Source organism: Aotus nancymaae, unplaced genomic scaffold, assembly GCF_030222135.1.
Source record: "Aotus nancymaae isolate 86718 unplaced genomic scaffold, 86718_ANA_hifiasm-v0.15.2.pri h1tg000014l, whole genome shotgun sequence".
Taxonomy (NCBI): Eukaryota; Metazoa; Chordata; class Mammalia; order Primates; family Aotidae; genus Aotus; species Aotus nancymaae.
In genome coordinates this window covers 36475083-36488946 of record NW_026988425.1, presented here as the reverse complement: position 1 = coordinate 36488946, position 13864 = coordinate 36475083, and the positions used below count along the sequence as shown (strand labels likewise).

At 42.9% G+C, this 13864-nt stretch overlaps 1 protein-coding gene across 1 annotated transcript in view; it reads left to right on the top strand.

Moving 5' to 3' along the window:
* The first annotated feature begins 3450 nt into the window (after positions 1–3450).
* The window catches only part of NUP155 (nucleoporin 155), a 76525-nt gene continuing 66111 nt past the window's right edge, over positions 3451–13864 (top strand). Inside the window, exons 1-3 of the mRNA XM_012460013.2 lie at positions 3451–3735; positions 10034–10171; positions 10619–10715. Coding sequence (XP_012315436.1) covers positions 3579–3735; positions 10034–10171; positions 10619–10715 — 392 coding nt within the window. The 5' untranslated portion in view covers positions 3451–3578. The remainder of the gene's footprint in view (positions 3736–10033; positions 10172–10618; positions 10716–13864) is intronic.

The following is a 13864-nucleotide window of genomic DNA, read 5'->3' as shown; positions in this document are numbered from 1 at the left end:
TGCCAGGAGAATTTCACGAAGCCCAACTCAGTGACTGAGTACAGCTCTCTAGAAGAATGCCTTGGAAACAATAAGCAGACTAGAAAACAGGTTCCTACATCTCTTGCTTGAATCAATGCATTTTTTTTTTTTTTTTGAGACGGAGTTTCGCTCTCGTTACCCAGGCTGGAGTGCAATGGCGTGATCTCGGCTCACCTCAACCTCTGCCTCCTGGGTTCAGGCAATTCTCCTGCCTCAGCCTCCTGAGTAGCTGGGATTACAGGCACGCGCCACCGTGCCCAGCTGATTTTTTGTATTTTTTTAGTAGAGACGGGGTTTCACCATGCTGAGCAGGATGGTCTCGATCTCTTGACCTAGTGATCCACCTGCCTCAGCCTCCCAAAGTGCTGGGATTACAGGCGTGAACCACCGCGCCCGGCCTCAATGCATTTTTTTAAAAGGTAAGTCAATGTTCCTGGCCCTTGTCTCTTCCAGTATATAACATAGTGTCCCACAGGATTTATGATTATGCCTCTGTAATCTATAACTAGATGTACTCTTAAATCCAAACTTTGAGGAGATTTTGCTTTAATGTAACGTATGAGCTTTTTTTTTTTTAAGAGACAGTGTTTCACTTTATCATCCAGGTTAGTATGCAGTGGCATAGTCATGGCTTACTGTAACCTGGAACTCCTGGGCTTAAGTGATCCTCCTGCCTCAGCCTCCCAAGTAGCTGAGACTACAGGTGCACACCATCACACCTGGCAAATTAAAAAAAATTTTTTTTAGAGATGGGGGGGTCTCACTAGGTTGCCCAGATTGGTCTTGAACTCCTGGCCTCAAGAGATCCTCATGCATAGGCCTCCCAAAGTGCTAGAATTACAGGTGTGAGCCACTATACTCAGTTTATGAGCATGTTTAATGTAATTTCTGAGCACATGCAGCGCTTTCAACACTTGATATGTAAGCTGTGGGCTAAAACACTACTTCAAAGCAGTATAACAGAAACTCTGAAAGGCTGCAATCCTAACTCTAAATTAAACTGACTTTAATTCTTTAAAAGCTGAGTATTTTTCTTTAGTTGACAGTAGATATAGATATGAGAATTCAGCTATCCCTTACTGAGCCAGACATTAAAGAGATTTGCAAAAATGTGAAATAATCACATTCTTCTCCATTTTAGTTTTAGAAACTATAGTGATTTCTTATTTTAAGTTATATTAACATGTATTAAGCTTGTTATGCTTTTAAATACATTCTTAAACATTTTACTTTTCATTTTATGAGTTATTCACAAATATTAATAGATGTAACCAATATGAAACAAAAACTCTCTGGAATCCAGAATAATTTTTAAGGGTATCAAGGGGGTCCCAAGATCAAAACATTTAATAATTATCTGTTCTAGGGAAAAGGTCAGCAAACTTTTCCTGTAAAGTACCAGAGTCCACATTTTAGGCTTTGTAGTCTTTTTTTTTTTTTTTTTTTTTTTTTTTTTTTGAGACGGAGTTTCACTCTTGATACCCAGGCTGGAGCGCAATGGCGCGATCTCGGCTCACCGCAATCTCCGCCTCCTGGGTTCAGGCAATTCTCCTGCCTCAGCCTCCTGAGTAGCTGGGATTATAGGCACGCGCCACCGTGCCCAGCTAATTTTTTTTTGTATTAGTAGAGACGGGGTTTCACCATGTTGACCAGGATGGTCTCGATCTCTTGACCTCGTGATCCACCCGCCTCGGCCTCCCAAAGTGCTGGGATTACAGGCTTGAGCCACCGCGCCCGGCCTAGGCTTTGTAGTCTTATGTAGAGACTACTCGGTTTAGCTGTTGTGGTGGGATAGCAGCCATGGTCAATATGCAAATGAGTTAAAGTAGTTAGATTACACTTTGGGGAGCTTTGTTGCTATGCAGGAATATCACACCAACATTGTTAAATCTTCCAATTTGTGAAGTTGAAAACTCTCAATTGTGTATTTTGTCTCAAATTAAAAATAAAATCTGTGCCAGATCATCAGTTTCAATCTGTGGTCTACCAAATAAACTGACAGCTAGAGACCTGACTGCCTATTTATATACCAATATTATTATTGGTATATAAATTTTGGTATATAAATTGGTATCTAGTTTTTCTTATTATATTGGCTATGTTAAATTTTAAGTGTAGATTGGTAACAATATAGAATTTCTAATTTTCAGAAATGTAGTCAAGTCTTTGAGGGAGTAAAAATGTAATTCAAATGGCAAAAGACCGATTTAGAGTAATTCAGTTATTGATTTGTTAAATTCTGAAGAACATAACTGGAAGCTTACTTAAGTGAGATTCAAAATAAGGACTGTTTTCTAAAAAGTGCTTTGATTTACCCACTCAGATTGCCTTCTGTAGTAAATGAAGCCTCTTTTGCCTCTCTGCCCCTTTCTCCCATCCTTCTGCTACAGTTTTTACCTATCCAAATAGAAAAAATTATAGTGGGCCGGGCGTGGTGGCTCACGCCTGTAATCCAAGCACTTTGGAGGCCAAGGCGGGCAGATCACCTGAGGTCGGGAGTTCAAGATCAGCCTGACCAACATGGTGAAACCCTGTCTTTAAAAAAATAATAATAAAAGAAAAAAAAAGAAAAAATTATAGTGAAGCCCTTTGTTCTCTGTTTGTCTCTGCTTGGAGCACCTTAAGGACAGGAAACACTGCCTTAATTTAATAGTCTCAGCACCAGGCATAAGGCAAGTATTCAGTTTCTTAGGATCGTATGATCTCTTGGGTTCCTATCTCATACGAGTTCTTGCAGAACTGGGAATGAAAAGATGAATTAGAACTGTCTGCTATCTCTGCCACGAAAAAAAGCACGGCAGGGGTCCATCTGCACTCAGCTCCTCCTTAAACACGTATTTCAAACTAAGGGGCCACAAAGTCAAAAGACGGCGACATGCAAATGCAAAAGCCTGATAAATTCCAATTTAAACCAAGTCCGTGAAGAATATAGTGAGATACCGGTTCATGTCTCTCTCTGTGACAGGGAGGTACCAATTCTTAACTACTCTCACAAGACCAGTTACTTGGAGTGCCAATGTGACTGATGCGCACACTCAGTCGCAGTTACGGGATTCAGAAGCTGGACGTTCCAAGACCTAGGTCGAGGACGCGCTTAAACGACCGGAACCAAAGCAGCCTCCTCAGCCAGACACACGACCTAGCTCCCACCTACCGTGTCCCTCCTCCCTCCTTCCTCCCCACCCCACCCAACCCCATCCCGCCCCTATCCTTCCCAGTTCCCTCCCCTTTACCCTTTTTTCCTTCCCTTCCCTAGATAACCGACCCTAATTTTCCCTTTTCACACCCCAAACCCCTCGACGCCCTCGAAAGCATCAGCAGCCTCCTCGCTCCACCCCCAACCTCTAGCCCCCTCCCAACAGCTTCCTCTTCCCAGGCCCAGAACGACGTCTTCCAGTTCCCCACCAGATGAACCGGAAGTGCGTCATGTCGAGGCGCGGAGGCGCTTGTTTGGCGCGCGCGCCATAGGCGGTGTTCTAAACTGACTTCTTGGATTTTTTTCTTGTTTCTCCTTGGTTTTTGACTTTTTCTGTACCCTGGTGTCTACGATTTCCGAGATGCCGTCTTCTTTGTTGGGCGCGGCGATGCCAGCCTCTACGTCGGCCGCAGCCGTACAGGAAGCTCTGGAAAATGCGGGACGTCTCATCGACCGTCAGTTGCAAGAGGACCGCATGTACCCGGACCTTTCTGAACTGCTTATGGTGTCTGCCCCAAGTGAGTGTTGGTGACCCTCCTTTCTCAGCCGAAAGGACTCTTGCCTGACTGCCTAATTTGCTCCTTATCCCCAGGGTTGGTCCCGACGAAAATATCCTGAGATTTATGGCACTATTGGCTGCATTTTTTGGAGAAAATAAGCAAGCAGCTTATTTTCAGGTCTTTTCCTTTCCTCACTTTCTTCGTTGTAGATACTTGAGAGGGTAAGAATGAAGAGCAAGCTCCCAGTTGAAGCAGAAAGAGGCAAAGACCCAAACCTTAATGAGTTTCTCGCCGCTCTCAAGTGTTTATGGCTAAGGCCATAAGAGAAGCATCTCCTGATCCAAGTCCCAAATTTGTTCATTTCTCCTATTCGTTTTGAGTAAATCGTAAGAGCAAACGACGTTAATTTGGGAATTTAGCATGTTATCTTAAAGATACGCTTTATTACTTATTTATTTATGAGACGGAGCTTCGCTCTTGTCGCCGAGGCTGGAGTGCAATGGCGCGATCTCGGCTCATTGCAACCTCCGCCTCCCGGGTTCAGGCGATTCTCCTGCGTCAGCCTCCGGAATAGCTGGGATTACAGGCGCCCGCTGTCACTACGCCTGGCTAATTTTTGTGTTTTTTATTTTTGTCTTTACTTTTTTTTTTTTTTGCTTTTTTTTTTTGTTTTTAATTTTTGTGTTTTTTTAGTAGAGACAGGGTTTCACCATGTTGGCCACGCTGGTCACGAACTCCTGACCTCAAGTGATCCGCCCACCTCGGCCTTCCAGAGTGCTGGGATTACAGGCATGAGCCACCGCACCCATCCAAGATACGCTTTGTTATGTGTAAAGTTGTGTATTATGAAATGCTGGGAGATCTTAAAAGAACTACCAGTAGAATAAAGGAAGAGAACAGGGAAATCAGCAGTGCTTATGTACAGGGAGGAAAAAGCAGAGTATGTGTTGACAAAAGAGGTGACTGGAAAGTAATTCGTTTAATGGTTTTAAATTGCAACCAGCTCCCCACAGTTTATAGAATTACATTGGTCGCTCCAGGCGCGGTGGGTTGCACCTGTAATCCCAGCACTTTGTGAGGTCGAGGTGGGTGGATCACAAGGTCAGGAGTTCGAGACCAGTTTCAACAACATGGAGAAACCCCCGTCTCTACCAAAACTATAAAAAATTAGCTAGGCGTGGTGACGTGCGCCTGTAATCCAAGCTACTCAGGAGGCTGAGGCAGGAGAACCGCTTGAACCCGGGAGGCGGAGGTTGCAGTGAGCCGAGATCGTGCCATTGCACTCCAGCCTGGGCAAAAGAGCAAGACTCCGTCTCAAAAAAAAAAAAAAAAAAAAAGAATTACACTTAGGTCAGTTGCTAGAAAAAGTGACCCCTTTGTGAGATGGAATTTGGAGAAAAGCAAAGAAGTGTAAGACAAAAGAGATGGTTGGTGAGCGAGAACCAAAGTAATCTAAACAGGGTAATTTGTGTGCAGTGTAAACCAAGAACACTTCTGATTATTTATAAAAATTGTTGATAGATTTGTAATTAAAGAAATGATAGAAACAGCCGGGCGCCGTGGCTCATGCCTATAATCTCAGCACTTTGGGAGGCTGAGGCAGGTGGACCACCTGAGGTCGGGAGTTTGAGACTAGCCTAACCAACATGGAGAACCCCCGTCTCTACTAAAAATACAAAATTAGCTGGGTGTGATGGCCTATGCCTGTAATCTCAGCTACTCGGGAGGCTGAGGCAGGAGAATTTCTTGAATCAGGAGACGGAGGTTGTGATGAGCGAGATCGCCGCCATTGCACTCCAGCCTGGGCAACAAGAGCGGAACTCCATCTCAAAAAAAAAAAAAAATTAGCCGGGCGCGGTGGCTCACGCCTGTAATCCCAGCACTTTGGGAGGCCAAGGCGGGTGGATCACGAGCTCAAGAGATCGAGACCATCCTGGTCAACATGGTAAAACCCCGTCTCTACTAAAAATACAAAAAATTAGCTGGGCATGGTGGCGCGTACCTGTAATCCCAGCTACTCGGGAGGCTGAGGCAGGAGAATTGCCTGAACCCAGGAGGCGGAGGTTGCGGTGAGCCGAGATCGCGCCATTGCACTCCAGCCTGGGTAACAAGAGCGAAACTCCGTCTCAAAAAAAAAAAAAAAAAAAAAAAAAATTATAGAAACAAAGATAATATTTGCTCCTTTTAGCTACTTACCAATGAACGCATCTTACAAGAGCCAATTGGCCTATTAGGAACTATCATCTTGAACAACATTACTCACTTTAGCCGCCTTAGGTGTGAAAAGATACAAAAACAGTGCGTACTCTCTGGTCATCCTGTTACTTATCTTATGCCTTTACACACCCTCTTTCACCCAATCTCTTCCCCTTCTTTTCCATCAGATTCTTCACCCTTTGCTCTGATTACAGGTGAATTTAGCATGTTTTCTGACAGAAGCCCCATCTTCAGGATTTCCTCAGGATTTTATTTTACTTTTATTGTTTCTGCAATGTTAATTGTTTGCCTGACAAGCTTCTTCCAGACTCCCTGTAAAGTCTTTAGTTTCTCTTTGTTGTGTTTTTTTTTTTTTTTTTTTTTTTTTGAGACAGAGTCTTGCTCTGTCACCAGACTGGAGTGCAATGGTGCGATCTCAGCTCACTGCAACCTCTGCCTCCTGGGTTCAAGCCATTCTCCTGCCTCAGCCTCCCTAGTAGCTGGGATTACAGGTGCATACCACCACACCCAGCTAATTTTTTTTTTTTTTGAGACAGAGTCTTGCTATGTTGACAAGCTGGAGTGCAGTGGCGCGATCTCGGCTCACTGCAACTTCCGCCTCCCGGGTTCAAGCAATTCTCCTGCCTCAGCCTCCCGTGTAGCTGGGACTACAGGCACACGCCACCATGCCCAGCTAATTTTTTTGTATTTTTAGTAGAGATGGGGTTTCACCTTGTCGACCAGGATGGTCTCGATCTCTTGACCTTGTGACCCACCCGCCTCGGCCTCCCAAAGTGCTGGGATTACAGGCGTGAGCCACCGCGCCCCAGCCTGTTGTCTTTCTTTTTCTTGTTGGTTTTTTTTTTTTTTTGAGTCAGGATCTAGTTCTGTCGCCAGGCTGGAGTGCAGTGGCATGATCACAGCTCGTTGCAGCCTCTTAACTCATGAGCTCAAGTGATCCTCTTGCCTTGGCCCCCCTAGTAGCTGGGACTGCAGGCACCTGCCACCACGCCCAGCTGATTTTTAATTTTTATGTGAGACGTAGTCTCAATCTGTTCACAAAACTGGTCTCATTCCTGGCATCAAGAAGTTCTCCTGCCTCAGCCTTCCAAAGTGCTGAGACTACAGATGATCATGCTCTTGCCCTGAAATCTTTCTTACCATTCTCATCCTCACTAAAGTTATTAATTCCTCCCTTTGGGTACCCACTGCCATTTAACATGGTGATCTGCCCCCTTCAGCCTATTAAAGTTGTGTTTTAGGATTAAATGGGATGTCTGGACTTTATTTATTTATTTATTTATTTGAGATAGTCTCACTCTGTCACCCAGCCTGGAGTGCAGTGCCGTGATCTTGGCTCACTACAACCTTTACCTCCCAGGTTCAAGCGATTCTTCTGCCTCAGCCTCCCAAGTAGCTGGGATTACAGGCATGCACCACCAGGCCAGGCTAATTTTTCTGTTTTTAGTAGAGACAGAGTTTCACCAGGCTAATCTTCAACTCTTGACCTCATGTGATCCACCCACCTCAGCCTCCTGTGAGCCACCACACCCAGCCTGGATTTTCTTTAAAATGAATTCAGCCCAGTAATCCCAGCACTTTGGGAGGCCGAAGTGAGCAGATCACATGAGCTCAGGAGTTTGAGACCAGTCTGGGCAATATGGTGAAACCCGACCTCTTAAGAAGAAAATACAAAAATTATATGGGCATGGTGGTATACACTTGTACCCCCAGCTAATTGGGAGGCTGATGTGGAAGGATCACTTGAGACCGGGAGGTTGAGCCTGCTGTGAGCTGTGATTGCGCCACTGCTCTCCAGGCTGGGCAACACAGTGAGACTCTGCCTCAAAACAAAGCAATGCTGTTTGGCTGGGTGCAGTGGTTTACACCTATAATCCCAGCAGTTTGGGAGGCAGAGGTGGGTGGATCCCTTGAGGTCAGGAGTTTGAGACCAGCCTGGCCAACATGGTGAAATCCTGTCTCTAATAAAAATACAAAAATTAGCCAGGTGTGGTGGCACGCTTCTGTAGTCCCAGCTTCTTGGGAGGCTGAGGCAGTAGAGTTGCTTAAACCTGGGAGGTGGAGGTTGTAGTGAACCAAGATCGCACCACTGCACTCAAGCCTGGGCGACAGAGTGAGACTCTGTCTCAAAAAAACCCAAAAAGAACCCAAAAAAATTGATCAAGCATGGTGTCGTGCACCTCTAATCCCAGCTACTCACAAGCCCATGCTAGAGCACAGGAGGCTGAGGTTGCCGTGAGCTGTGATTGCACAACTGCATTCCACCATAGGCGACAGAGTGAAACCCTGTCTCAAAAAAATAAGATAAAAAAGAATTCACTGGGGAAGGAGGGAACAGTGATAAAAATGAAACATGATTGGGGATATTACTGGTTATTGTTTAAGTTGGATAATCGGTACATAGGTATTGATTGTATTTTTCTTGTATATATTTTTTAAATTTCCATAATATACTTGAAGATTGTTTTGTGTGTCAGTTTTCCTTATTATACTTACCTGTAAAAGTTCCTGAGATAATTAGGTCATCAGTCAGGATTTCCCCCCCAATAAGATATTGATTGTGGGGTATTATTTCCTCATTTCTGTTATTGGTCTGGAGGAGATATCTAAAGGGTAAAGACATGGGTTGTTTTAATCTATAAATGTTTATCTGGGAAAGGCAGTATTTTCCCCAGTCAGTATTTTATTTGTGCATAGTCGTTTTACCTTTGAGCCCCAAAGCAGTTTTATATTTTCCCATTTCAGATTAGCAAAATGATAGGAAAACACTAAATTATTATTTTTAAATTTTTTTATTTTTAATTTTTGTGGACACATAGTAGATATGTATACATTTGTGTGTGTGTGTGTATATATATGTGTGTGTATATATACATTTTTTTTTCCCTGAGACAGAGTCTTGTTCTGTCACCCAGGCTGGAATACAGTGGTGATATCTCAGCTCACTGCAACCTCTGCCTCCTGAGTTCGAGCAACTCTCCTGCTTCAGCCTCCCCAGTAACTGGGATTTCAGGTGCCCGCCACCATGCCTGGCTAATTTTTTTGTAATTTTAGTGGAGACAGGATTTCACCATATTGGCCAGGCTGGTATTGAACTCCTGACTTCGTGATCCACCTGGCTTGGTCTCCCCAAGTGCTGAAATTACAGGCATTAGCCACTGCACCCAGCAGTGTATATATTTATGGGATGCATGAGATGTTTTGACACAGGCATGCAATGTGAAATAATCACATCATGGAAAATGGAGTATCCATTCAAGCATTTATCCTTTGTGTTACAAACAATACAATTTCATACATGCTTTTGTTTTTATTTATTCATTTATTTATTTATTTATTTATTTTGAGACGGAGTCTCGCCCTGTCGCCCATGCTGTAGTACAGTGGCCTGATGTCAGCTCATTGAAACCGCTGCCTCCTGGGTTCAATCGATTCTCCTGCTCAGCCTCCTACGAATAGCTGGGATTACAGGCATCCACCATCATGCCTGACTTTTTTTTTTTTTTTTTTTTTGAGATGGTGTTTTGCTCTTGTTGTCTAGGCTGGAGTGCAATGGTGCAGTCTCGCTCACTGCAATCTCCGCCTCCTGAGTTCAAATGATTCTCCTGCCTCAGCCTACTGAGTAGCTGGGATTACAGGCATGCACCACCATGCCCAGCTAATTTTGTATTTTTAGTAGAGACGAGGTTTCTCCATGTTGGTCAGGCTGGTCTCAAACTCCCAACCTCAGTGATCCTCCCCCCGTGGCCTTCCAAAGTGAGTGTTGGGATTACAGGCGTGAACCACCACCCAGCCACTGTTATTTTCAAATTACATTACATTATCAAATATAAACCTTTCCTTTGTTATAGAGGAAGTTTTTGTGAGAGATGACCTTCCCTTCAGGTCTGAAACCAGTGACTATCCCTGTCTTAACAATGGAATATTTCAGGCCTACTTTGTGTGGGGTCAAAACTAGTATATCCTCCGTACCTTTGGAACCAGCACACAAAAAAATTATGTGTGCTGGTTCCAAAGGTACAAGGAGGCACTCAGTTCTTGTATATGCCCAGTTGATGAACAGTACATTATTATAAATACTTCATTTTCTTTTTTGTAGATAATCCCACTGTTTCTGGCATGTCAGATATGGATTATCCTTTACAAGGACCTGGTTTGCTGTCCGTACCCAACCTTCCAGAGATCAGTTCCATCCGAAGAGTTCCTCTCCCACCTGAACTTGTTGAGCAGTTTGGACGTATCCTATTACTTTGTATTTAACTCTTTTAAAAATGTTAACATTGATATTTTCATTGTTATATGTTTAATTAGTGTGTTATATGTATGTTCATTTAAGGGTTTTATTTAAAATGTTAAAGTATATGGGTTCTGTGTTTAATTAGTGTGTTATATAAGGGTTTTATTTAAAATATGTTAAAGTATATGGGTTCTGTGTTTAATTAGTGTGTTATATAAGGGTTTTATTTAAAATATGTTAAAATATATTCTTGTTCTGTGTTTAATTGGTGTGTTATATATGTTCATTTAAGGGTTTTATTTAAAATATGCTAAAGTATATGGGTTCTTTGTTGTCCTAAAGAGTGGACACGTGATTTTTTACATAAATGTTAAGTCAAAAGCTATTGAAACAAGTTTAAGAAAAATAAGATTCAACTCTGTCTGCCTTACATCTATACTACTTCAGATATGCAGTGTAACTGCATGATGGGTGTGTTCCCTCCTATCAGCAGAGCTTGGCTCACAATTGACAGTGATATATTCATGTGGAACTATGAAGATGGGTATGTATTTAAGGCTGGTTTGCTTCAAGTGTGATTAGAATTTATATATATAAACTTTACTATAGCCAGTGTTCTCATTAGAAGCTGCTTGGTTTATCTTTCATTCATCTAGCCTTTGGGTCAATGCTTTTTAGTATGCATATCAATCATCTGGGGGTGTTCAAATGTGGATTCTGTTTTGGTAGTCCTGAGTGAGGCCCAAGGGTCTGCATTTGTAACAAGCTGCCAGCTGCTGCTGCTGGTATATGCCATTCCTGAGTAGCGCAAGTCCAGGTCCCAAGCTCTTAGCCTATAGTAAAAATAGTATGTTGGCAATTCACTGAGAGATGATTGGACATTTTTAAAGACTTCTGTTTTCCTTGCCTTTTTGTTTTTTTTGAGCTGGAGAGTCTTGCTCTGTTGCCAGGCTGGAGTGCAATGATGCAGTCTCGGCTCATTGCAACCTCTGCCTCCTGGGGTCAAGTGCTTCTTCTGCCTCACCCTCCCCAGTCGCTGAGATTACAGGAATGCGCCACCACACCTGGCTGGTTTTTGTATTTTTATTAGAGACGGGGTTTCACCATATTGTCCAGGCTGGTCTCAAATTCCTGACCTCATGAACCACTTGCTTTGGCCTCCCAAAGTGTTGGGATTATGAGGATGAGCTACCACACGCAGCCCTTTCCTTGCATTTCTATGGAGTAGGCATCTGAGTTTTATTTATTTTGTTGTCATTTTGTGACTTTGACCTGTGTGTAGATTGTTATGTATAGAAATGATTCTGAGTGAAAGCCTAAGGTACTTTTGCTTAAATAGAGCATATTGGTCTGGTGATCTCCCTCTTGACTTTTTACAGACAAGATTTTGTTTTACTTCCAGCTGTCCATTATATTATCCGTAGATGAGGTAATGGGATAACCATAGGAAGGCCCATATAATTAAGATGTTACTCTTGCTCCTATGTAATTAAAGGTCTTTTTAGATGCACACATGCATTTAAAAAACACTGTATCAGCCAGGTGTATTGACTCATGCCTGTAATCCCAGCACTTTGGGAGACCGAGGAGAGCAGATCACCTGGAGATACGAGTGTGAGACCAGCCTGGCCAATAAGGCAAAACCCCGTCTCTACTAAAAATGCGGAAATTAGCTAGGTGTGGTGGCACATGCGTATAGTCCCAGCCATTCTGGAGGCTGAGGCAGGAGAATTACTTGAACCTGGGCAGTAGAGGTTGCAGTGAGCCAAGATCGCGCCACTGCACTCCAGCCTAAGTGATAGAGCAAGACTCTGTCTCAAAAATAAAAAAATCGTTGAAAGAAAATTGAAGCTAAATGACAGCTTAATACCTATGGGTTAAATGAAACATTGTTTTTCTACTAGAAGTTTTCATGGCAGTTTTTCTTGTTGAAATGTAATAGTTGTAATAGCAGTGATGTATGCTTGTGATTTTTTTTTTTAGAGGCGGGGTTTCGCCATGTTGGCCAGGCTGGTCTTGAACTCCTGACCTCAGGTGATCCACCCGCCTCTGCCTCCCAAAGTGCTGTGATTACAGGCATGAGCCACCGTGCCCGGCCTGGTTGTGATTATTTTTCATGTACCCTGAATGTTCCTCACTTTGTTATGTTACCATAATATATTCATTTTAATGCTAAATAATAGAAACTTTTTGTTTAAGAATGTATCTTTTCGGCCGGGCGCGGTGGCTCACGCCTGTAATCCCAGCACTTTGGGAGGCCGAGAAGGGTGGATCACGAGGTCAAGAGATCGAGACCATCCTGGTCGACAAGGTGAAACCCCATCTCTACTAAAAATACAAAAAAATTAGCTGGGCATGGTGGCGTGTGCCTGTAATCCCAGCTACTCAGGAGGCTGAGGCAGGAGAATTGCCTGAACCCAGGAGGCAAAGGTTGCGGTAAGCCGAGATCGCGCCATTGCACTCCAGCCAGGGTAACAAGAGCAAAACTCCGTCTCGGAAAAAAAAAATAAATAAATAAAAAAAATCAAAGAATGTATCTTTTCAAGAGAAGTCAATGCAAAAAAATTACACAACAGATAAATATGAGAATAATTATTTTCTATAAAACATGTTTTTGGTCGGGTGCAGTGACTCTTGCCTGTAATCCCAGCACTTTGGGAGGCTGACGTGGGCGGATCACGAGGTCAGGAGTCAAGACCAGCCTGGCCAACATGGTGAAACCCTGTCTCTACTAAAAAAAATTAGCCAATTACAGCCGCCCACCATCACGCCTGGTTGATTTTTGTAGTTTTAGTAGATATGGGGTTTCACTCATTCATGAGGGCATACCCTCATGACCTAATGAGACCTTTCAAAGGCCCCACCTACAAATACTATCACATTAGGAGTTAGGATTTAACATGAATTTTAGGAGGACACACATATTTGATCCATAGTAGTGTGTGTTCATTTAATTATTTGAAGATTGTACTTATTAAAAAAAAAATCAAGACACAAATTAAAAGTCTACAAATTCAATTTTGTAGAATTTATACATAGTTTAAATATTCAGCTGGCTTTCTATTATTAAATCCTAATTCCATCTGGATGATGAAAATGTAATCTTGGGTCATTTTATGGTGCTCTAACCCCCAACTTTCTCAGCCTTTAGATCATGGTTTCAAGAGACTGTGCCAATTATCAAAGGGCCCTGTGGGATGCCATGATGTAGGAGGATGGGGAATCCTAGTCCACATAAGATGCCATTTAGCTATTTTGTCCTGTGTGGATGGCCCTTTCAGGATAATTGGAAGCTTTCTTGAAAGTCTGGATCTTATTTTTTTCTTGGTGTTTATTCTGCTTCATGTTCTCTGAGCTTCTTAGAACTTTTAGTTTGATGTCTGTCTTTATTTTTCAAATTTTTTTCAGCTGTTATGTTTATTTTTCTCTCTCTCTTTTTTGTTTTCTGTTCAGCCATTTTCTTGTTTTTGTTTTTTTTTTCCCCCAAGATGGAGTTTTGCTCTGTTGCCAGACTAGAATGCAATGGACGAAGTTGGTTCACTGCAACCTCCCCCTCCTGGGTTCAAGCACTCCTCCTGCCTCAGCCTCTAGAGTAGCGGGGACTACAGGTGCACACTACCATGCCTGGCTAATTCTTGTATTTTTATTAGAGATGGGGTTTCACCATATTGACCAGACTGGTCTTGAACTCCT